The sequence below is a fragment of the Triturus cristatus genome, chromosome 9 (assembly GCF_964204655.1).
Source record: "Triturus cristatus chromosome 9, aTriCri1.1, whole genome shotgun sequence".
Taxonomy (NCBI): domain Eukaryota; kingdom Metazoa; phylum Chordata; class Amphibia; order Caudata; family Salamandridae; genus Triturus; species Triturus cristatus.
Genome location: NC_140592.1, coordinates 951,768,134 through 951,794,196, shown reverse-complemented (window position 1 = coordinate 951,794,196; position 26,063 = coordinate 951,768,134). Strand labels below are relative to the sequence as shown.

The 26,063-nt window shown below is 42.2% G+C and overlaps 1 protein-coding gene across 1 annotated transcript in view; it reads right to left on the bottom strand.

Moving 5' to 3' along the window:
* Window positions 1-26,063, bottom strand: part of EML5 (EMAP like 5) — a 1,456,757-nt gene that overhangs the window by 872,662 nt on the left and 558,032 nt on the right. The window contains exon 6 of the mRNA XM_085626574.1: window positions 19,588-19,723. Within this exon, the coding sequence (XP_085482700.1) occupies window positions 19,588-19,723 (136 nt within the window). The remainder of the gene's footprint in view (window positions 1-19,587; window positions 19,724-26,063) is intronic.

Sequence of the window (26,063 nt, the reverse complement as noted above, 5' to 3'; positions counted from 1 at the left end):
GGAAGCGGAGTCAAAGGGCCCATCGATGGTGGAATCAAAACTGTCCTCACTGGCACAATCGACGATTATGGCGTCGTAGAGGCAGTCGACGAAGGTATTGCTGTTGACGACGGAGTAGTCGACGACGGTGGATGTCTCGTCGATGATGGAGTGGACGTTGTTGTTGGTGGGGCCTTCGTCAACAACGGAGGAGTTTTCGGTGACGGCATCGTCAATGACAAAGGGAATACCAACGGTATCGGGCTTCTTATACTCGCTGTCAAAGTTGTTGCGCCGTCGATGGTCTCAACAACGAGAGGGTAGTCGTCGTTGATGTTGCTGAAGTGATAGGCGTCGACGGGGAGACTGTGCCGATGATGATTTGTGGCCAGATGTGTCTAGAATGGCCTGAGGACTCTGGTTTCTCCTTAGAAGTCCCAGAAGAGTGAGGTGAACTTATCTCTGAGGAGACCTTAGGCTGTTTCTCCTTCTTATGAGATTCTCTGGTCAAATGAGAGATTTTGGGGTGTTTCCTGCCCTCCTCCAGCTGACCCCAGGCGACCCGGGCCTCTTATGTGATTTAAAGGAAGTGTCACTCTCTTCACCTGATGATTCTCCTCTCTTCTTCTTGAGCCAGAGTAAAAGTCTTCCCTCTCTGTCTCAGAGCTTTGTTTGAAAAGGTGCAGCAGATTTTACATTGTTTTGCCTCGTGATGGGGATAGAGGCAATATATACAATACTTGTGGGTGTCATCAATATGCACCCTCTTCGTTCCACAGGTCTTACAAGGTCTAAATAGTCCCTTCTTATCAGACATTGTCTATTAAAGTAAGAAGTATGACTTATCTGAGAGAAATTGTAGAAGAACTGAGCAAAGCTCAGGGAGACTCCCTTCACACACGATGTTCGGTGAAAATCTGAGGGTCACAGCCTCTCTTGGGAAGGTTTTGGAGGGTGCTGGTTGCTGACTGGTTATATTTAAGTTTGGTACTTTTTTTAGAAAAGGAGGTAGATAGGCTATTAAATGCATGGTTCTCTCCATGATAGCCTATGAGACTTAGTAATTACTGCTTTATTTATGTTACCGTGGGACACTCATTTCAACGACGGGGAATACCCCAATACTGGATAACACAAGAAGAATCCCACACCAATTTATGAAAATAGAGTAAAATGTAAAACTATTTGAGACCAAAGTGACAAAGATCCAATTAGAGGAATCAGAGATATGCAATTTCAAAGTCAAAATAGTGCCTATAAGCACAAAGTGGCAACTGTGGTTATCTGGTCAGACCATGAGGGACAAAGTCACAAGTTCAAGCCAATCACAATGAAGCATGGGCCAGATGCGGGGACCAAGTTAGGCCCGCTGAACAAAATACCCTAAATCCTGGATGCAGAGCTTCACCAGATCTAGCAGAGGATGCGTCACATAGCAGTGGTTCCAAGGAAGCAGCGGGACTGTGATGAGAAGTCATGCGCCATCGATGAGGATGCTGTTGACAAGGGGCTTGCGAAACAAAATCCTGCATTGAAGATGCATCACGCCCTGGTGGTTCTGAAGGAGCTGCGATACAGCGATGAGAATTTGTGCATCATCGTCACGCTGCTGTGGTTCTAAAGTGTAGAGGTGGGGCGCTGCGTCTGTTCTGCCCACAGGATCACAGCTGGGCTGGCAGAGCACCTTCAGGCCCACTTCCCTCAGGTTAATTGGGGTGGCACCACTTGGTGGGGTAGGACTCACAGTAGACAGAGTTCCGGTGCTGGGAACAAGGTGATTGGAACCTTTTCTGTCCCTAAGACTCTGATCAGGGGCCCAGACAACTATGCCTTGGAGTCACTCAGACACAGGTCAAGACCTTTCACTCAGGCAGCAGGGTACCAGAGTAGCAGTCCTTCTCGCAGAGCAGCACTGCAGTCCTTTTGAGTCTTCCACATCCAGAGGTGTACCAAAGAGTTGGGTCTGAGGCTCCATTATTTATACCTGGTGCCCACTTTGAAGTAGGAGAGGGCCCTGGGGGTTTCCACCCCCAGGAGTGCTTGGAATTTCCTGCCTCCCTGCCCTGGCCCAGCTTGTCTGGGATCTCAAAAGACTAGAGTCAAACTCTTTGTGAGTGTGCTCAGACAGATAGTTTGTGATGTGCAAGTGTGTTAAGTGACAGCTCTCCCCCCCATCAAGTCAGAGATGGTGCATCCCACCATCTCCTAGTCCCCCTTTGTCTTCCTGTCTGGGAGCAATAAACAAAGACCAACTGCCAGCTACACCTAGTCATGTGATGCAGGCTACAGGCACTACCATGGTAAAAACAAGAAAATGTAAACTTTCAAAAAATTTCATTTCCGGAACTGTGACTTAAAATATGACTTTACCATTAAAGAGGGTTTTAAATTGAAATTCTTTAGACAGCAAACTTGACTTTCCTAACTGCTCCCAATTGAAAGTTATCACTTAATAAATGTAATAAGCTAACCCAATGTTATCCTATCGAAAAAAGTAGGCTGTGCATTAGTGAAAAAACAATTTAAGCTTCTTTCACTACCAGGACAGGTATAACCTAAAAGTACATGTCCAACTTTTTAAATACACTGCACCCTGCCCCATGGGCTGTTTGGGACCCACCCTAAGGGTGGTGTACATGTATTAAAAAGGCAGATTTGGGCCTGGCAAAAGGTTCATTTTACCAGGTCAAAATGGCACTTTAAAACTGCACACCCAGGCTGCAATGGCAGGCCTGACAGTGCTGCAGGTCCACTAGTAGCATTTAATTTACATGTCGTGGGCACAAATAGTATCACTGTACTAGGGACTTAGAAGTAAATTAAATATGCCAATTTGGAGTTCATTATTAATATCAAGCACTTTAGCCCTGGTTATCAGTGGTAGAGTGTGCACAATCATAATGCCAACAAAAACGATTCAGCAAAAAAAGGAGGATGGAAAGAAAAAAGGTTGGGAGAAAACCATAGCAAGGATATCAGGTCCAACACCCTCTCTCCTTGGTGTTCCCACACTGGAGTTTCAGAGGGTTATCCTACTGAACCCGACCTACAAAGGCCATGGCTGGTGCAAGGTTATAGTGTTTGGGTGATTAGGAGTGACAACATGGGGGTGAAGTCAACTGGTATCCTCAAATAGGGTACAGTGGCCTGAGTTGGACGGGACCCATTCATGAATATAATTTTTTTATGCCTGGAGAAGTTCACAAAACCTATTCACAAAGTTACTGGATAATGATTGTGAACATAGAAAGTGTGAAGACAGAAGGCATTTCACAATCACCTTTAGTGCACATGTTGCTAAGGATACCTATGGTATTTGAGTCCAGGGAATCCAAGTAGGGTGTGGCAGCATCTGTGCTCAGGACTGCAGCAGTCGTGACAGAACCAGTTGCCCCTCTGAACAAGTAAGTGTCAGGTTAGGTATCTCCAACCAGTGGATCGTGAGCTACAAGTAGCTCACAGACACCTTCAGAGTAGCTCGCAGCCTTCAGTTAAATTTCTTTACAAAAATACAGGGTCACATTTCCCCTTTGAAGTTAAACGAAGGCTATGTTTATTTTACGTTATTATCATCAGGCTGCAGATAGCAGTGCTTGATAATGAACAGAGATCTAGTCAAATTTATGACCCACAGTCTGGCACAGAGATGAAGTACAAACAGCAGGCCTCTTGCACCCAGTGGCCAGTAGACACTGTGCCATATTTATAACTAAAAAATACAGCCATTTTTATAAATGAGAGAAATTTAAAGTGAAGAAAATTATTTCTATAAAACATTAAGACTTAATGTTTTTCCCCCTTTCAATTAAACCAATTAATGTCTTAGTAGTTTATGAAGCATGTTTTTTTCGCTTCAAATTCCTCCCACTTAAACAACTGACTATTTTTCTGTTATAAATATGGGACCGGGTCTACAGCCACTATGTGCAAGATGACTGATGTTTGTAAGTGTGAGATTTATATGGGATAAAATGTAATTGATACGTTTTATGGAATCTATATAAACAAATTTAACTCTTCAGTGTCTCCCATTTCAAAGTGTTACATTTACACGCAGGAGGCATCTTGCTCCCATTGGCTGGTAGACTCTGTGCCATATTCATAACTAAAAAATACAGCCATGTTTTTTAAGTGGGAGAAATTTAAAGTGCAGAAAAATGTTCCATATTGTGAACATTTTTGCAGAACATTTTTCTGAACTTTCAACTTCTACCATCTAAAAAATGGTTGTATGTTTGTGTTATACATGTAACGGTGACACATATGGTGAAAGGTATGTCCTGTGCCACAAGTACATATACAATGTTTTAAGCGCGTGCACAGCTGAGTATATATTGAGGTTGTGGTAAGTTATACAAAATTTGTTCCGTGCTCCTGGGTGTCACTTCTCTGAGTAGAAGTGCGTATAAAATATTCTTTGGTAGCTAACCCTGAATGAGGGTGTGTGCCCAGGGCACTGGTAAGAGGTGTACCTTTGAAGTTTTTATAAAGTTGCATAGACTTTCAATTGAATAAACGTTCGTTTATTTCATCACGACGTTTGTTTTCATTGTTTTCATTTTTTTAAATCGAAGATGCAGATTTAAACAAGTGCCACGATATTACAAATCCCAATGCATTTCGGCTAGGTATTAGCCTTCGTCAGGGTTTTTTTCTGAAAAAAACAAAATATGTATACAGTCTTGAATGTTTGCTGAGTTGTTGTATGGGTATGGAAAAGAATAAATTAATGAGGGGAAAGGTGGACCACTAGTGAATAGTGTATCCGGGTGCTTAAAAGATCCGGTGTTGTTACGCTTACATGCGTGCTTAATTTCGTACCTATTAGGCGTGGTGAAAAAGCTGGAATAAATTTTCCCCTGCGTGCCTTGATAGATGAAAGAAAACCTATACGGGCATGTAAGTAGTGAAAATTTCGTGTGTTATAGCGCTTCCGTGTCTGGTAAGTAGCGTGTATAGTTAAAGGGCTGGTGTTCTAACGTTACTGTGCTCGAGTACTTTCGCATCCGTGAGGGTGATCTCTCAGTACATAAAAAAAGTGAGTTAATTAGGGTAGGTAAACCGCAATCCCTTTTAGTGTCAACACTTACTTGTAGATAAACGTGGACGGTGTTTTAGAGATTTCTGGGCGCGTTCGATCTGGCGACGTGCTTGGTGCTCCGTGGAGTGTAACGGCGCGTAGGTGGGCGTGTGTAATTAAATGTCCTGGTGTGTGTGAAGGTCAAAATGGGACTAGGTTTCTACAACGATAGAAAGTGAAATGAGACTATGTCTGAGTTAGAATGGTGATGTAGAATAATACATGATTACAAAAATACAATGTTGGTTGAATTAACAAAATTAATAAAGATTAATAAAGAAGGCAATCAATTTAGAGATAACGCGTGAATTCCATGCGATCATTCATCCCATGTGGTTTCATTGAATTCAATGTGCGAATCCAGTAGTTTTCTCGTTGCAGCAGTGTTTTGTGATTGTCTTTACCTTCGGATTGGGGGAGTACTTCTAGGATATTGAACTTGAGTTGACTGATGTTGTATCCAGCTTCTTGAAAATGGTTGGCCACTGTGGATTTCAGGTTGCTTGTTCTGATGTTGCTTTTATGTTCATTTATGCGTATTTTGATTTTTCTTTCTGTCTGTCCCACGTAAATCTTGCCACAAGGACATTTTAGAGCATAAATTGTGTTGGTGGTATCACATGTGGCTGTTACCTTTAGTTTAATGATGTATCCTTTCATGGGGTGTGTGATGTGTGGTCCGGGTGTGATATTGTTGCAATTGTTGCAGTTCCTGCACGCAATGGTTCCTTTGTATCTGGTCTGTTGGTCTTGGTTAGTGGGATTTTTTATGATCTCTCCCAGGTTCTTAGTTCTGGTGTATGCAAATATCGGTTCATTTTCAAAGATTTTGTTAAAATCCGGTTCTAGGCGCAATATTGACCAGTGTTTCTTGATGGTGTTTTTGAAACGTTTGCTCATTGTGGAGTATTTGGATACTACAGTCATGCGGTTGAGTGGGGTTCTTTCTTTTGGTAGTAATGCTGTTGTTCTGCTAATGGTGTTGCTTCTCGCTTCTGCTTGACGAAGGATGTTATCTGGCTATCCCCTTGTCTTGAACCGATGTAACATTTCTTTGATGCGTGTTATCATGGTATCTGGATCAGATACGATTCTTTTTACTCTCAAAATTTGTGTGAAAGGTAGGTGGTTCTTTAAGGCGTTGAGATGAAAGCTGTCATATGATAAGGTATTATTTTTGTCGGTGCTTTTTCTGTGGAGGTCTGTTTGAAAACCTTGATTGGTTTGTATGATAGTGACGTCCAGGAAGTTGATCTTATGTTGTTGGATGTCAAAGGTAAACTGTATTCTCTGATCAATGGTGTTGAGTTCTGTCAATAATTTTGTGAGGGTGGTTGTTGGTCCCTGCCACAAAATGAAAATATCATCAATGAAGCGTACAAACATTTTTAAATGAGTCTGACATTCTGGATTCGTTAGGATGTGTTCTTCATAATTTTCCATAAAGATATTGGCGTATGTTGGGGCAGCACAGTTTCCCATCGATGTACCTGTCTTTTGTAGATACCAGTTGGCTTTCCATTTGAAGTAGCTGTGTTCTAGTGTGAATATCAATAGTTCCATAAGGAACACTTGTAAATCTTGATTGTACTCACTCTGCAAGAGAGCTTGTTCTGTGGCTTCTATGCCAAGTTGATGCGGTATGGATGTATAAAGTGATTTCAGGTCAACAGTACACATTGTCACTGGTAGATTTATGTTTTTGATGGTTTCGTGGAATTTGATGAGAAAATCTGTAGTGTCTTTCATGTGAGTTGAAAGTTTGGTGACGCTATGTTGAAGATGTCTGTCCAAGTATTTTCCTACTGGTTCGTGAATGCTGTTCTTTGTTGATACGATGGGTCGGAAAGGTGGGTGGGTCAGATGTTTCTGTATTTTGGGCACCATGTAGATGGTAGGACTTTTAGGGTTCGTTTGAATCAGGTATTTCTTAACTTTTTCGTTGATAGTGCCTCTGTCGGTGGCTTTCTCCACTATTTTAATGAGGACCTCTTTGATTTATTCAGTGGGATTGAAATCCATTCTCATGTACGTTTCTTCGTCTGATAGATGAGTTTCCACTTGTTCTTCATAGAAACTGGTGTTGAGAATTACCAATGCTCCACCTTTGTCTGCTTTCTGACATGTGATATTGGTTCTATTGGCTAGTGCTTTTAGGACTCCCCATTGTTTCTGTGTGAGATTCTTGTGTTTTTGTTTCTGAAAGTTGAATTTCTGAAGGTCTTGTTTTACGAGAGCTTCAAATGTGTCGAGGCTTTTATGGCTAATTGGAGCCATATAAGTGCTTTTGGGTTTCAAACCTTTGAGAGGATCTTCAATGCTGGGTTCCTTGTGTTCTACTATGTTTTCAAAGTAATGTCTTAATCGCAGTTCTCTCATCAGTTTAAAGAAACTTATTTCTATTTCTAGGTAGTTGGTGTGTGACGTAGGAACAAAAGAAGTGCCTTTTTGTAATATGTTGGTTTCAATTTTAGTAAGTTGATAGTCTGAAATGTTGATGACTAAGTTGTTTTCGGGCCCCCTTTCTTCTCTTTGTTTTGTTTGGTTGTTGTCATGCGTGTTTGGGGTGGTGCGTTTGTGCTTTCTTTGGCTCCTCCTGGGTCTTCCTCGTTGGTTGTGCCTACCTCTAAAAAAGAAACCGATGCAGATGTCTCAGCTTGTGAGGTTGTTGGAATGGTATGTTCTGTGGGTTTCCTTGAGACATTGGGAAGATCACTTTCTGAGGAAGATGTATCGGTATTTATGTTGTATGGTTTATTCTGTCTCCTTTTGGCGTATATGTCCGCCCAGGTGTAGACTTCTCCTAATTTATAATCTACGGTGTCTCTTCTGTACTTTCGGATTTTTCTTTCGTTGATTTCTTGTGTGTGTTTAGATAATCGTATGTTGATGTCTTCTAGTATTTTGTTCCAGTCGTCTGGGGGTAAATTGGTTTGTAATTCCGTTTTGACCATGTCTATTTCTTTAGTTAATTCTTCTAGTATGCTGGATAACTCTTCTATGATTAGGAGGATTAAGTCCAATGAACATTTATTCAGTATCGCGAACCAGCGGTCCTTGAACGGTTGGTTGTTTTTGCATAAAGATGGTTTTAATGGAATTCTGAGTCCTCTGGGGATGCGTTGGGCTTTATGATATTTGATCATGGTGCTGGCGTGTAGTTTGATTGATTTCCTTTCTGGAGAGATAAAGTAGTTGGCGTATGTTTTGTTCGTTGGTTCTCGAGGATGTGGATTCCGTGATGTCCTCCTGTATAAGAGCGTAGATCTTGTTTGCTGCATCTTCTGGAAAGGCAAACGTGTCTGCTCTGATGTCCGTTACGTTCGTGATCTGTTCATATGCCATTTTTCTTTGGGTAGCGTGCTCCGTGCCTGGGTTCAGAAAATGAGATATATCCAATGTTTTAAGCGTGTGCACAGCTGAGTATATATTGAGGTTGTGGTAAGTTATACAAAATTTGTTCCGTGCTCCTGGGTGTCACTTCTCTGAGTAGAAGTGCGTATGAAATATTCTTTGGTAGCTAACCCTGAATGAGGGTGTGTCCCCAGGGCACTGGTAAGAGGTGTACCGTTGAAGTTTTAATAAAGTTGCATAGACTTTCAATTGAATAAACGTTCGTTTATTTCATCACGACGTTTGTTTTCATGGTTTTCATTTTTTTAAATCGAAGATGCAGATTTAAACAAGTGCCACGATATTACAAATCCCAATGCATTTCGGCTAGGTATTCGCCTTCGTCAGGGGTTTTTTCTGAAAACAACGAAATATGTATACAGTCTTGAATGTTTGCTGAGTTGTTGTATGGGTATGGAAAAGAATAAATTAATGAGGGGAAAGGTGGACCACTAGTGAATAGTGTATCCGGGTTCTTAAAAGATCCGGTGTTGTTACGCTTACATGCGTGCTTAATTTCGTACCTATTAGGCGTGGTGAAAAAGCGGGAATAAATTTTCCCCTGCGTGCCTTGATAGATGAAAGAAAACCTATACGGGCATGTAAGTAGTGAAAATTTTGTGTGTTATAACGCTTCCGTGTCTGGTAAGTAGCGTGTATAGTTAAAGGGCTGGTGTTCTAACTTTACTGTGCTCGAGTGCTTTCGCATCCGTGAGGGTGATCTCTCAGTACATAAAAAAAGTGAGTTAATTAGGGTAGGTGAACCGCAATCCCTTTTAGTATCAACACTTACTTGTAGATAAACGTGGACGGTGTTTTAGAGATTTCTGGGCGCGTTCGATCTGGCGACGTGCTTGGTGCTCCGTGGAGTATAACGGCGCATAGGTGGGCGTGTGTAATTAAATGTCCTGGTGTGTGTGAAGGTCAAAATGGGACTAGGTTTCTACAACTATAGAAAGTGAAATGAGACTATGTCTGAGTTAGAATTGTGATGTAGAACAATACATGATTACAAAAATTCAATGTTGGTTGAATTAACAAAATTAATAAAGATTAATAAAGAAGGCAAACAATTTAGAGATAACACGCGAATTCCATGCGATCATTCATCCCATGTGGTTTCATTGAATTCAATGTGCGAATCCAGTAGTTTTCTCGTTGCAGCAGTGTTTTGTGACTGTCTTTACCTTCGGATTTGGTGACTACTTCTAGGAAATTGAACTTGAGTTGACTGATGTTGTGTCCAGCTTCTTGAAAATGGTTGGCCACTGTGGATTTCAGGTTGCTTGTTCGAATGTTGCTTTCATGTTCATTTATGCGTATTTTGATTTTTCTTTCTGTCTGTCCCACGTAAATCTTGCCACAAGGACATTTTAGAGCATAAATTGTGTTAGTGGTATCACATGTGGCTGTTACCTTTAGTTTAATGATGTAACCTTTGACATCCAACAACATAAGATCAACTTCCTGGACGTCACTATCATACAAACCAATCAAGGTTTTCAAACAGACCTCCACAGAAAAAGCACCGACAAAAATAATACCTTATCATATGACAGCTTTCATCTCAACGCCTTAAAGAACCACCTACCTTTCACACAAATTTTGAGAGTAAAAAGAATCGTATCTGATCCAGATACCATGATAACACGCACCAAAGAAATGTTACATCGGTTCAAGACAAGGGGATAGCCAGATAACATCCTTCGTCAAGCAGAAGCGAGAAGCAACACCATTAGCAGAACAACAGCATTACTACCAAAAGAAAGAACCCCACTCAATCGCATGACTGTGGTATCCAAATACTCCACAATGAGCAAACGTTTCAAAAACACCATCAAGAAACACTGGTCAATATTGCGCCTAGAACCGGATTTTAACAATCTTAGAAAATGAACCGATATTTGCATACACCAGAACTAAGAACCTGGGAGAGATCATAAAAAATCCCACTAACCAAGACCAACAGACCAGATACAAAGGAACCATTGCGTGCAGGAACTGCAACAATATCACACCCGGACCACACATCACACACCCCATGAAAGGATACATCATTAAACTAAAGGTAACAGCCACATGTAATACCACCAACACAATTTATGCTCTAAAATTTCCTTGTGGCAAGATTTACGTGGGACAGACAGAAAGAAAAATCAAAATAAGCATAAATGAACATAAAAGCAACATCAGAACAAGCAACCTGAAATCCACAGTGGCCAACCATTTTCAAGAAGCTGGACACAACATCAGTCAACTCAAGCTCAATATCCTAGAAGTAGTCACCAAATCCGAAGGTAAAGACAATCACAAAACACTGCTGCAACGAGAAAACTACTGGATTCGCACATTGAATTCAATGAAACCACATGGGATGAATGATCGCATGGAATTCACGTGTTATCTCTAAATTGATTGCCTTCTTTATTAATTTTGTTAATTCAACCAACATTGTATTTTTGTAATCATGTATTGTTCTACATCACAATTCTAACTCCGACATAGTCTCATTTCACTTTCTATAGTTGTAGAAACCTAGTCCCATTTTGACCTTCACACACACCAGGACATTTAATTACACACGCCCCCCTACGTGCCGTTACACTCCACGGAGCACCAAGCACGTCGCCAGATCGAACGCGCCCAGAAATCTCTAAAACACCGTCCACGTTTATCTACAAGTAAGTGTTGATACTAAAAGGGGTTGCGGTTCACCTACCCTAATTAACTCACTTTTTTTATGTACTGAGAGATCACCCTCACGGATGCGAAAGCACTCGAGCACAGTAAAGTTAGAACACCAGCCCTTTAACTATACACGCTACTTACCAGACACGGAAGCGTTATAACACACGAAATTTTCACTACTTACATGCCCGTATAGGTTTTCTTTCATCTATCAAGGCACGCAGGGGAAAATTTATTCCAGCTTTTTCACCACGCCTAATAGGTACGAAATTAAGCACGCATGTAAGCGTAACAACACCGGATCTTTTAACCACCCGGATACACTATTCACTAGTGGTCCACCTTTCCCCTCATTAATTTATTCTTTTCCATACCCATACAACAACTCAGCAAACATTCAAGACTGTATACATATTTCGTTGTTTTCAGAAAAAACCCTGACGAAGGCTAATACCTAGCCGAAATGCATTGGGATTTGTAATATCGTGGCACTTGTTTAAATCTGCATCTTCGATTTAAAAAAATGAAAACAATGAAAACAAACGTCGTGATGAAATAAACGAACGTTTATTCAATTGAAAGTCTATGCAACTTTATTAAAACTTCAAAGGTACTCCTCTTACCAGTGCCCTGGGGACACACCCTCATCAGGGTTAGCTACCAAAGAATATTTCATACGCACTTCTACTCAGAGAAGTGACACCCAGGAGCACGGAACAAATTTTGTATAACTTACCACAGCCTCAATATATACTCAGCTGTGCACGCGCTTAAAACATTGGATATATCATTTTCTGAACCCAGGCACGGAGCACGCTACCCAAAGAAAAATGGCATATGAACAGATCACGAACTTAACGGACATCAGAGCAGACACGTTTGCCTTTCCAGAAGATGCAGCAAACAAGATCTACGCTCTTATACAGGAGGACATCACGGAATCCACATCCTCGAGAACCAACGAACAAAACATACGCCAACTACTTTATCTCTCCAGAAAGGCAATCAATCAGAAACTACACGCCAGCACCATGATCAAATATCATAAAGCCCAACGCATCCCCAGAGGACTCAGAATTCCATTAAAACCATCTTTATGCAAAAACAACCAACCGTTCAAGGACCGCTGGTTCGCGATACTGAATAAATGTTCATTGGACTTAATCCTCCTAATCATAGAAGAGTTATCCAGCACACTAAAAGAATTAACTAAAGAAATAGACATGGTCAAAACGGAATTACAAACAAATTTACCCCCAGACGACTGGAACAAAATACTAGAAGACATCAACATACAACTATCTAAACACACACAAGAAATCAACGAAAGAAAAATCCGAAAGTACAGAAGAGACACCGTAGATTATAAATTAGGAGAAGTCTACACCTGGGCGGACATATACGCCAAAAGGAGACAGAATAAACCATACAACATAAATACCGATACATCTTCCTCAGAAAGTGATCTTCCCAATGTCTCAAGGAAACCCACAGAACATACCATTCCAACAACCTCACAAGCTGACACATCTGCATCGGTTTCTTTTTTAGAGGTAGGCACAACCAACGAGGAAGACCCAGGAGGAGCCAAAGAAAGCACAAACGCACCACCCCAAACACGCATGACAACAACGAAACAAAACAAACAGAAGAAAGGGGGCCGAAAACAACTTAGTCATCAACATTTCAGACTATCAACTTACTAAAATTGAAACCAACGTACTACAAAAAGGCACTTCTTTTGTTCCTACGTCACACACCAACTACCTAGAAATAGAAATAAGTTTCTTTAAACTGATGAGAAAACTGCGATTAAGACATTACTTTGAAAACATAGAAGAACACAAGGAACCCAGCATTGAAGATCCTCTCAAAGGTTTGAAACCCAAAAGCACTTATATGGCTCCAATTAGCCATAAAAGCCTCGACACATTTGAAGCTCTCGTAAAACAAGACCTTCAGAAATTCAACTTTCAAAAACAAAAACACAAGAATCTCACACAGAAAGAATAGGGAGTCCTAAAATCACTAGCCAATAGAACCAATATCACATGTCAGAAAGCAGACAAAGGTGGAGCATTGGTAATTCTCAACACCAGTTTCTATGAAGAACAAGTGGAAACTCATCTATCAGACGAAGAAACGTACATGAGAATGGATTTCAATCCCACTGAACAAATCAAAGAAGTCCTCATTAAAATAGTGGAGAAAGCCACCAACAGAGGCACTATCAACGAAAAAGTTAAGAAATACCTGATTCAAACGAACCCCAAAAGTCCTACCATCTACATGGTGCCCAAAATACAGAAACATCTGACCCACCCACCTTTCCGACCCATCGTATCAACAAAGAACAGCATTCACGAACCAGTAGGAAAATACTTGGACAGACATCTTCAACATAGCGTCACCAAACTTTCAACTTACATCAAAGACACTACAGATTTTCTCATCAAATTCCACGAAACCATCAAAAACATAAATCTACCCGTGACAATGTGTACTGTTGACGTGAAATCACTTTATACATCAATACCGCATCAACTTGGCATAGAAGCCACAGAACAAGCTCTCTTGCAGAGTGAGTACAATCAAGATTTACAAATTTTCCTTATGGAACTATTGATATTCACACTAGAACACAGCTACTTCAAATGGAAAGCCAACTGGTATCTACAAAAGACAGGTACATCGATGGGAAACTGTGCTGCCCCAACATACGCCAATATCTTTATGGGAAATTATGAAGAACAACACATCCTAACGAATCCAGAATGGCAGACTCATTTAAAAATGTTTGTACGCTTCATTGATGATATTTTCATTTTGTGGCAGGGACCAACAACCACCCTCACAAAATTATTGACAGAACTCAACACCATTGATCAGAGAATACAGTTTACCTTTGACATCCAACAACATAAGATCAACTTCCTGGACGTCACTATCATACAAACCAATCAAGGTTTTCAAACAGACCTCCACAGAAAAAGCACCGACAAAAATAATACCTTATCATATGACAGCTTTCATCTCAACGCCTTAAAGAACCACCTACCTTTCACACAAACTTTGAGAGTAAAAAGAATCGTATCTGATCCAGATACCATGATAACACGCACCAAAGAAATGTTACATCGGTTCAAGACAAGGGGATATCCAGATAACATCCTTCGTCAAGCAGAAGCGAGAAGCAACACCATTAGCAGAACAACAGCATTACTACCAAAAGAAAGAACCCCACTCAATCGCATGACTGTGGTATCCAAATACTCCACAATGAGCAAACGTTTCAAAAACACCATCAAGAAACACTGGTCAATATTGCGCCTAGAACCGGATTTTAACAAAATCTTTGAAAATGAACCGATATTTGCATACACCAGAACTAAGAACCTGGGAGAGATCATAAAAAATCCCACTAACCAAGACCAACAGACCAGATACAAAGGAACCATTGCGTGCAGGAACTGCAACAATTGCAACAATATCACACCCGGACCACACATCACACACCCCATGAAAGGATACATCATTAAACTAAAGGTAACAGCCACATGTGATACCACCAACACAATTTATGCTCTAAAATGTCCTTGTGGCAAGATTTACGTGGGACAGACAGAAAGAAAAATCAAAATACGCATAAATGAACATAAAAGCAACATCAGAACAAGCAACCTGAAATCCACAGTGGCCACCCATTTTCAAGAAGCTGGACACAACATCAGTCAACTCAAGCTCAATATCCTAGAAGTAGTCACCAAATCCGAAGGTAAAGACAATCACAAAACACTGCTGCAACGAGAAAACTACTGGATTCGCACATTGAATTCAATGAAACCACATGGGATGAATGATCGCATGGAATTCACGTGTTATCTCTAAATTGATTGCCTTCTTTATTAATTTTGTTAATTCAACCAACATTGTATTTTTGTAATCATGTATTGTTCTACATCACAATTCTAACTCAGACAGTCTCATTTCACTTTCTATAGTTGTAGAAACCTAGTCCCATTTTGACCTTCACACACACCAGGACATTTAATTACACATGCCCACCTACGCGCCGTTACACTCCACGGAGCACCAAGCACGTCGCCAGATCGAACGCGCCCAGAAATCTCTAAAACACCGTCCACGTTTATCTACAAGTAAGTGTTGATACTAAAAGGGATTGCGGTTCACCTACCCTAATTAACTCACTTTTTTTATGTACTGAGAGATCACCCTCACGGATGCGAAAGCACTCGAGCACAGTAACGTTAGAACACCAGCCCTTTAACTATACACGCTACTTACCAGACACGGAAGCGTTATAACACACGAAATTTTCACTACTTACATGCCCGTATAGGTTTTCTTTCATCTATCAAGGCACGCAGGGGAAAATTTATTCCAGCTTTTTCACCACGCCTAATAGGTACGAAATTAAGCACGCATGTAAGCGTAACACCGGATCTTTTAACGACCCGGATACACTATTCACTAGTGGTCCACCTTTCCCCTCATTAATTTATTCTTTTCCATACCCATACAACAACTCAGCAAACATTCAAGACTGTATACATATTTCGTTTTTTTCAGAAAAAAACCCTGACGAAGGCTAATACCTAGCCGAAATGCATTGGGATTTGTAATATCGTGGCACTTGTTTAAATCTGCATCTTCGATTTAAAAAAATGAAAACAATGAAAACAAACGTCGTGATGAAATAAACGAACGTTTATTCAATTGAAAGTCTATGCAACTTTATTAAAACTTCAAAGGTACACCTCTTACCAGTGCCCTGGGGACACACCCTCATTCAGGGTTAGCTACCAAAGAACAAGTACATATACCCCATTTATAAACACATCTTCATACATCCTCAAAGACCACACTTTCACTGACACACAAGGCAGCCCTGTCATAGTGCCCCTAGTCAAAGTATTTTGTTCAAACCATAGTATCTGGCTCTATGAACATTAGGCTTAAAGTCGATTAAGCTGAGCATGGGGGTGTGTGGTAAGTCTACGCGAGTGGCTTGGCCTTCAGAAGCTCACAATGATTTTCACTGATTCACTGAAGTAGCTCTCACAACAGAAAAGGTTGGAGAGCCCTTTAGTCTGATACCCCCTCCCATCTCAGCACCATTGTGCGAGGACTACAAAGGGACCAATTACTACACGTTCAAACCTTGATGGAGGATCAAGTGGAGCAATTTTCCAGGTTATTAAACTGCCTTTTCCGCTGTTTCTGAACTCAGACGCAGTGGTTAATTTGGAAGAAAATAAGTGCCGGGGCTCTTGTCAGGAGGCATCTTGCACCAGCCCCTTTCTCCTATTAGCGCCACCTTAAACAGAAAAAACTACTACCCATGAATGGGGAGATGATGTGGTGTAATGGCTGCCAACTTTGGAGCTGGGGAGGTTCGAGTCTCGATGTGATTCTGGGCAAATCACTTCATCTCCCGTGCCCACAAAAAATGAGTGTCCTTAACTGGTGGTCATGAAAAGCGCTCCAATTGGATCAAGTTTCTCTCTCACCAACGTGTTATTTATTGCCTCTATATGTCTGGCTCTGCCTCCAAAGATGTGCTGCCATTGCAGGGTATGAGATGTATTACGTTTAGCATCTAGCAGAGATCACTAGTTGGAGGTAAAAGTTATTTTTTCTAAAAGGTCGCCACATTAAAACCAACAAAGTAAAGAGATGAACAAACTGTTACTTGAAGATTCGTCTAAAAAGAATGTACCTGCGCAATAATATTTGTTTGGCCTTATTTAGAAAAAAAAAACCATTATCGTTCAAAAAGCTAAGTAAATGATACAAAACAAATGATTTCTTGATCAAACATGTTCGTTTTACTTGTGTTGTTTTTAATGTTAGAAGTTGCATTTCCGAGATGGCTTTTGTCATCACAGCATGCTTCTCCTTGAAGGGTGTGGCTGGACTTTGAAAACCCCCTCGCAGCTCTTCCTCGTGCCGAAAAGCCCCTCGCCAGGTCTCATCAGCTCGGTTTGTGGCTTTAGAAAAGAACAAGAATGACGCTGTCTGATAAATGCAGAGGCCGTCCAGGAATGGTGCTGCCTCCTGGTAAGGTATGCTACACGAGAACCCGAAACGTTTGATGCCCTGAGTTGCAAACTGGTCTTTGACAAATTGCTATGAATCGGAGATGGTGAGCAAAACAATGCATCTACAAGCACATCAAATTGTACGCATGTGTAATGTTAAAAAAATATATAACATAAAAACATTGTACAATGCCTGCTCTAGAACTTTTCCACCTGAATCTTGCTATCCCCATTCTTCATATTCTGGTTTTGCGACAGGGGGTCAACCATCCCCAAAACAAATTACCATTAAATGCACTGTTTCAGTTACTGCTCACATGAATGCTCTATCGGGAGTGATGCACTGTTCTAGTAGAGCAGTTTTGTACAGACTGAATTACTTTTAAGAGTTTAATAACAAGCCGTATAACAAAACCTAATAGTATTCAAAATGATTTTTTTTTAAACGTAACTGTTACTGTCTATCTCTGCAGTCAGAAATGCCAAATGTAACTGTCTTGCATTTACTTATGTTTGAGACTTATGATTCTATAACTAATGCCACCAAGGGTTTTCCTTACGTTTCAGAATATGCCCCCTTCCCTCTGGCTCCTTTTATACCCTCCTCCAAATGAACGTCCTTCCATGATTACATCTTCCAATTACATTGAAATGCTTTTTAGAAAATGTCAGTCACATAGCCCCCTCTCCCCGGTCTCTCTAAAATAGACACCTGCCCCCTGGCACCCCTAACACCTGGGCTCCAACTTTCCACTGCCAAACCCTCCACCTTCTTTCACCCCATACCATGCTGCCAGCTCCATACCTATTCTACACACTTCCTAATCCACACCCTCACCCAATGCACCCACAATTGGCAAACCAACTTTGAAATGGGTTCAAAACATTTCTTGGGAATTAAAATAACAAGGCTTTCCTTTATCTTAATGTCTAAATGTACCCTTGCCCGCAAGTCACTAGTACTGCAGTGAGATTAGGCTGGTTGGGTGTTCTTATTTTTTCATAAAAGGCAGAGGAACACAAGCAGTAACCAGCATTGTACTAGGGATGCTAGTTGTTTGACAGAATGCATGCCTAAATAACGCAGACTCAACCATGACCGCGTCTTTACCACGCATGCCTTTCTAATGAATTTAGTTGTAAAAGCATGATTAGTAAAGGCATATGCACGGTAAAGATCACACCCCAGACCCCCAACCCTGAACCTAAAACCTGACCCCCAGACCTGCAATACACCCCGCCCAGCACAAAAAAGTACCCTGACCCCAGCCCTCCCGCCCTGAGCCCTAAAACTGCCCCCAGCCCTGCAAACTGCCCCTTCCCCCGCCCTGACCACAAAATCCACAGCTCTAAAAACTACCCCAACCACAGCCTCCCACCTTGAGCCATAAAATCGTCCCTTAGTCCTAAAAACTAAGTGAGTGCCAAAACTCGGCCCCAGCCCTGCTTACCAAGCTGCGTCCCGGTCCTTCCTGTCCCGATCCTTCCTGTTCCTCTCCCCACCCATCTGCTCTGAAACTGGAGCGGTGACTGCCTTAACCATGCATATGCGTGGTTACAGCATATGCGTGGTTACAGCATGCATTGTTCCACTTGCATTGTAATGGCATGCGTGTTTTAGCCCGCATTGTTAATGCCGTTTCCCAGGGCTGCCTGATCTACCTGCTACATGTATACAACGAGTCTTGGATTACAATAGGCTGGTCAGTCACCGCCTGGCCTCTGCCTCACAAATGTTGCACTTCTCTTGCATCCCACTGGACGCTGCAGCAGAGAAACACAAATCTCTGGTCAGATGCAGCGCTGGTCTGAGCTTTTTTGCCAGGGCTGCTTTGGTTCCGTAGTCCAGACTGGCAACCAGGGATTGGGTCGGGCCCTGAAAAATCAGGGAACAGGATGAGCATGACTTGCAGAGTTCATATGTCCCATACCTTTTGCCCCCAGGCAAGTCTGTGTTTGTCATGTTAAGAGTCAGGCTTCTGAGATCCACACCAACAGAGACTAACACAGGCATACTACAGGCTCACAAATTTAGTGCATCCATTCTCTTGTGTAACTTATGTGTTCACACAAAACATATGTGCACCAGAACTGTGCTGCAGAAGTCACCAAAATTGACACCAGTGCGGCTAAAAGTTAGAAATGATGCGGAGCCATTCTACCCACCCTCAGTTATATAAACCAGGGATTGAAGTGAACTCAGCATGGTTGAGTCTGCAGAGTCATTCAGCAATGTATTTCAGACATCTAAAAAATACTGAACTGCCCCCATGCACATGGTAAATACATTGTTCAGACAGCATTTACATCTAAACAAAGCTTGAGTACATTACCCTTAATATCTTCTGACTGGCACATCAGACAAAAACAAAAAGTAACTTCTACCTTTGTATCCTTGGTCTGTTTCCCTGAGGTCAATCACAGTAATAGCTTTAAAATTTAAATCCCAGAGCCGTACGCAGCCATCACGACCGCCCGTTGCAAAGCCTTCTTCGCAAGCATTCATGCTGAAAATTCCCGCCTGTGGAAAAAGGAGACAGAATTTAATGAAAACCTTCATGCATTACAAATCTTAATCCAGAACTTGCATTTTACGTCTGAAAACACTGGCTTAAGACAGCACATGCTGGCCGACCCAAGGTTTGAGAGGTCAATTCAATGTTACGCTCATATCTGATTGCTTGTCGTTCAGAGGTGTTTCGAACTGCATAACCAACGCTCATTCATTTGCACACAGTATGAATGTCTAGCCTGCATTCGGAATTTGCAAAAATATAAGCGGAGGGGTCCAAAGTATTCCTTGGGAGCTGGGGTTGATGAACAGCAAGATTTCCTGGTTCTGATTCCGCCTCATGCCTCGCTCTTCCGCTCCACTACACTTCCGGTCTCTTAATCTCAACTTCTTGTTCTTTGGCATCCCAGCGTTCTCCTTTTATCACTATTCTATGGTTCTCTTTCTCCCTTTTTCTGCCTTCCTCTCTTGTTTTGAGTCAAATTATGATGAGGAAAAATAAGTTCCACTCCCCAAAAGGATTGCTGGTGCCCACCACGTTCCTCGGGGTTACCTGTAGTCACCGGAGTTGATTTCAACACCTCCAGTTTATTGACGCAGCTACACTTTACCGTTGTTTCCTTGCAACTGTATTCTACAACGTGCACTGATATTTCATATTCTGATAGTGTTTGTAATAGCCCGAACTGTCCTGTAGGCACAGTGTGCTTACTAAGTTTCATGACTCTAGTAGGCCTAAAAGCCATGTTATTTGAGGTGGTACATTTGCACATTTCCTGCATCTTACTAGAAACCAGAAATGGGATTTAAAGAAACAAATGAAGTCATCACTGTGTTTGTGTTTTGTATCCTAGTTTCAAGGACGTCTCACATTTTCTGTAGGAACATCCTGCCACTTGCTCATTTGCAGGTTTTTTTGAAAGTCATAAGTTTCTGTCACGTTTATGTAGTGTAGTCTTGCACTAAGTGAAAAGTGTAAACAAAGCTTTTACAATTTGCGTCCATTTTAACATTGAGGGTCAGATGCATCAAAGGGTTTTGCCCATTCTGTGGCTATGGGAAAATGTGTTCATACATATGGCCCTAAGTGCTCCAACTTGCTGTTTTGTTTCAGTTATCCGGTCGGTTGAAATGAAAATTTCGATTATCTGCTGCTCTGCTTCCTGTTTTTGCATTAAAAGCATGTTAAACATTTAGCTTCACAACGTGCTGCGTTTTATTTCTTCAGAGTAACCAAGAGTCAGTTCACCTTTTTAGGTCTCGCTGGCGTTGCAGCGCGAAGCGCTGCCGCCAACGAGACTTATTGTTGCCGTGTTTGCTCCCAAGGGAGACAGACCAGGGCACGCGCAGCGATCGGGGTCTGTGGACGCGCTTCTGCGACGCACTTGCGCAGACGCACACACCCCCAAGCGCGCGCGCGCGCGCGCCACGCTCCGCCGGGCTTGTTTAAGTTACTAGCTCAAGTACATTCACAGTAGTTACAACTTTGAATTGAATTGAAATTTAAAGGCGCCATCTAGTGTTTACGATTAGTGAGACAACATTTAATGCTGGGTACGCCATTCGAATATTACATTACAAAAAAGTAACAAAATGAGCCAGGTCCCTTTTCTATGTTTGATATTACCCGGAAACGTTGGAGTACAGTGCCCGCTTCCAGTTGGTTCATCCATTCACTTCCGGTTCGAAGCTGCAAACATGGAGTACAGCCTGTGGAGAATGAGACTGGACTCTTGAGTGCGACAGCAGGAGTCGGGTTAGGAAAAATGGCCTCTCGCAGGCTGTCGATGGAGCCCGGGCCGGGCGCACAGTGCCGCGCAGCTTCCGCCTTTCTCTAGGGGCGTGCGGAATGCTCTTACCCTGCCCAGGGAGGGGACAGGGCGTAGTGTAAAATTGCGCACCAGTTTAAGCGTCCAGGGCTAACTGGAGTTACTGTCAGTCCCTTCCCCGGGCAGTGAGCCTCCGGGGCTTCAACGCCACCATGGCACCTGTGCAACTGGAGACGGGCGGCCAGTTGGTACCTACTGGGGGGCCCGCCTCAGCTCCTCTGCCACCTACCCCCGGTTCCGCCGTGGTTGCTGGGAGCACCGGCTACAGGATGAGCACCCTAATAGATTTTCTCCTGCAAAGAACTTACCAAGAGATTACCGTGCTTTCTGATTTGTAAGTATTGGAGAACCTGTGTTTTATATCCCTAGATGTCACTGCACCATTTCTTTTATTTCTTGGCTACACGTTTCCCCATTCTATACGATACTATGCCACAGTATTTGATAGCCTATAGGTCTCTTCACCCATTCTTCAGTAAATGTTCTCTCAATCTCTTAGGTCACAACTCACTATCTGCAAATTACCCCCTTTCGCTGTCCATAATGTCAGCCCACGGCTTTTCACTTTATTTTATTCCCCCTTCGTTAGTCCAGAATAAACTAGCGTATTGTAACAGCCTCCTCTCTGACCACTGAAAACTCAAATTCCTCATTTTGGCAAATGATCAAATCTTTACCAAGCAGACGTGGCTTCTCACATCAAGGCTTTATCTCATCTTATTGCCAACTAGCTGGCTAAATCCCTTTCAGAAGTGCATTTACAGATTTCTCACCCTCTTATTCACTCTTGAAATGGTCCAAATCTTTCCCACCCACGTACTTTTGAAGGACCACCCACACAACACCCCAAATACCCCACATTGCATCCAACCTGACTGTCTCATTTCTAAATACTGCCAGAGCGAAATACGATTGTCAGATCTGCCATCATTGCTTTTGAGTGTGGCCATGGTTTATCGCCCCCCATTCTCTACTCGCCAACTTGCTGCTTTGCCCCCGTAGCCACCGCTGCTTAATTGCCACTATCTATAGTCCATGTCATAGCATCTAGACTCGGGGTTTTTAAGTTCTTCATACCCCATCCACTTGGAAAGTGACCATTTCAGGCAGACATCAGTCATGTAATGAAGGATCCCATGACTCACTTTCTTTAAGTTAAGGACCCTGATTTCTGTTGTTCTCAATACGTTCTAGCTCTACTGTCAGTGTTGGTTAATGAACTATTTTGGGATCATTATCACGGCCTGTTTCAATTTCTGCAAATTGCTCACCGTGCCACTGGATTCATGCTAGCCTGGCTGATAAAGGGTGACATATCCTGAAACCGGTCCCAGGATGCTTGTTTCCGGTCCAGGGAGGACCTGGCTTGGCAGTTCGGTCTGGACTGTTCCCATGAGGCACAGGGTCAAGACTGATTTGCATATGGCTGGGTCCAAACTGGGGTGGCATAGTGGGCAAAAGAACGATGGATTTAACCCAGATCTTTTGACTGGGGGAGAATGTCTGAATCATTCAGCATTCCGTCCATGATTTGTTGCAGTTTCAATTTCTGCAATGGCATTCACTTTGGCTGTATTTTACTCCACTTACATCGACTTAGCATAAATATTATTTATTGCGGATTCGCTTATTTGCTAATGAATTTACCATCTCACATGGTCTACTTATCCACGTAACTCAACTCTACAATGTGTTTGCCCTCTATTTAAACCACCCCTCTTTATTCTCCTGCTTTTGTACGCCCTTTCTCATATCAACCGTGTATTTGAGATTTGTTCTCTGTGCCGATTTCCTGCCCCAGTTTTCGCAACCCATCACAATACTGTTAGCCCATCTACATATTCCATGCGTTCCTACCTCAAAACTTGTCTCTTCTTAGTCTTACAAGGCCCAGTAAAACACATTCTTTTCCAAGTCTCTTTCTAAATGTCATCACTCTCAAAAATTGTTTTTTTCCATGTAATGTCCCTTTGATGGGAAGAGGAGGTTTCTGAGGTGGGATTATCAGGCAAGTGACACTACTCGGGCTCCCTGTAGGCAAGCTTTCAGGGAGAATCCCTCTTCATTACTACCTCTACCTGACCCCTGACTCTGCAGCGCACTCTCTTACAGGCTTGAATATCCACTTTTCTACCACCCCTTTCCAGTGCATCTCATCTCACAGCTGACCTTGGTCCCCAGCCCCATACCAGCCACCATCCGGTTCCACTTTCATTATTTCTGGTAAAAAACACATTAGTAAAATTACCTCCAAACTTGAAACATTGAATATAGCAGTAAATATAATTAGCAAGCACTTTAAAGTATGTTCCACAGTTGCCCTAATGACCTGACTGCTAATTAAATAGACATGCATTTGCAATGCAATAGGTCTTGCATTTGCAAGAGTTTAAGCTATTGGCATTGTAAATGACAATGCCTTTCATTTATGTTTTAAAAACCAACACATAAATAAAAGCTCAAACTCTAGCAAATGCAAGACTTATTGCATTGAAAATGCTTGTTTTAAATCTTGCGCCTCTTCTGGCCATGACGCTCCCTCATCCTGCAGGTTGTCAAATTCTTCACTCACAACCTTCATTCATCGAGAGAGCACTTCTGTATTGGGGACTAGTGTGGATGGCAATTTATTTATGTAGCACTTACTACTTCTGATGAGGCATCGTGATTTAGTTGTTTCGGCTCTGAATGTACATAATGTACAGTGTCTATTGTGCCTTTTATTAAAGGGCTCTGACGTCAACTCGGACTACATGCGCACCATATAAAAAAAAAAAGCATTTCTGCAGTGTGAACCCTCTGGCTGCCCTTCAGACAGACCCTGTCCGCCACCCGTTCCCAGCAGACACTTAAAGACATGCCCGCTGCGCAGGCCTCCAGCACATAGGCCATGCAATGAATGAACATTACTGCCTCTAACGTATGTCTTCCCCGCATGTCCACATCAGTGTTCCGACCTGCCATTGGTTATGAAGGACTTGTTGGGTGCAAAGTGATAGGTGCAGCATACCAATGAAAAGAACCGAGTAGATAGACTTCTGCACTGAAAGTACCTGTGTAAAAAACACAAATCAATGTTTGTAATATGTGTTATCAATTGCATGGCTTTGTAAAAAGTAATTGGTTTTTATGTATATTTTTGTATGTTTGTATGTACCTGTAGGGGACAGTGGAGCAGTAAATCTTGTGTTTATTTTACATTAAAATGCCCCTTTTGAAGGATGTTCGTTTGAATGTGGAGTGCTGTTTAGAAGGATTTAGGCGAGTGCCACAGCATTGTTTCACATTGTAACTCATTCTCAGGGGATGACCATACAGGACTAGATCATCTGTGGGTACATATCACCCCGGATTCACAGTGCCCATTTCAAACTCAGAGGGATGAAAGGCAAAGCTGGTCTAGTAAGAATGTCCGTCTCAGCTGAATGTTGCACATTGCAGCAACAGGCGCGTTGACACGATGGGCTATACTGCCTCGCTGTGTATCCTATTAAGTCCTCCTCTCTATGCCTTGTAGAGGTCCCATGTGGATACTAGGCAAACAAGCTAACGGCTGGTCTACTGCTTGGCGGCCCAGCCTCCTGCCTATTGGCATTGCAAATGAGAATGCCTTGTATTTATGTTTTAAAACCCAAAACATAAATAGAAGGCATTGTCATTTACAATGCCAATAGCTCAAAATCGTGTGAATGTGAGACCTATTGCATTGCAAATGCTTGTTTTATGTCAGTAAGTGCATATGCTAGGGGATAATTGGACATGTGTCACCAGCTATGTATGAAAAACTCCCTCCCTCCACTCTTTATCTTCAGACTTACACTAGCCCATTTTGGTGAGTTCAGCAGTAAACCTGCAGGAATTAAAGTTTTCTGTATTCCTGCTGGGCCAGTGCAATCCAAGGTTACCTCCTCCTAACCAATCCCAGGCAGCACAAAATCAGTAACAAAATGAAAATATAATACAAGAAAAATCTTACACCAATTTTTTTAAATAGAATGCATTTTCTAAATTATTTGACACAAAAACAACAAAAATCCAATCAGATGAATCAGCAATATCCAATTTTAAAGATTTAGGTAAAAATAGTGCCAAAAAGCACAACACACAAACTGTGGTTATCTGGTCATGCTAGATCGGGACAAAGTCACAAGTTCAGGCCATCCACGAAGGCGTATAGGCAGGATACAAGGACCAAGGTATACCCACTGAACAAAGTACCCTAAATCTTGATTGTGGAACGTTGTGAGGTCGCGGTTTGGGGGATGCTTTGAGTAGCGGAGGTTTCAAGGTGCTGTGGGGCTGTGATGCAAGATCCTGAATTGGGGATGCATCGCGCAGCAGCAGTTCCAGGGAGCTGCAGGGCTGCAATGTGAAATCCTATGTGGAGGATGATTGGTGCAGTGGCGGTTCTGATGAGCCACTGGACGACGCATCGTGCTGCATCAGCACTGCTAGGACCATACGTGGACAGAGCACCATCAGACTCACTTCCAAGGGTCCAGGACTGGGGTGGCACCACT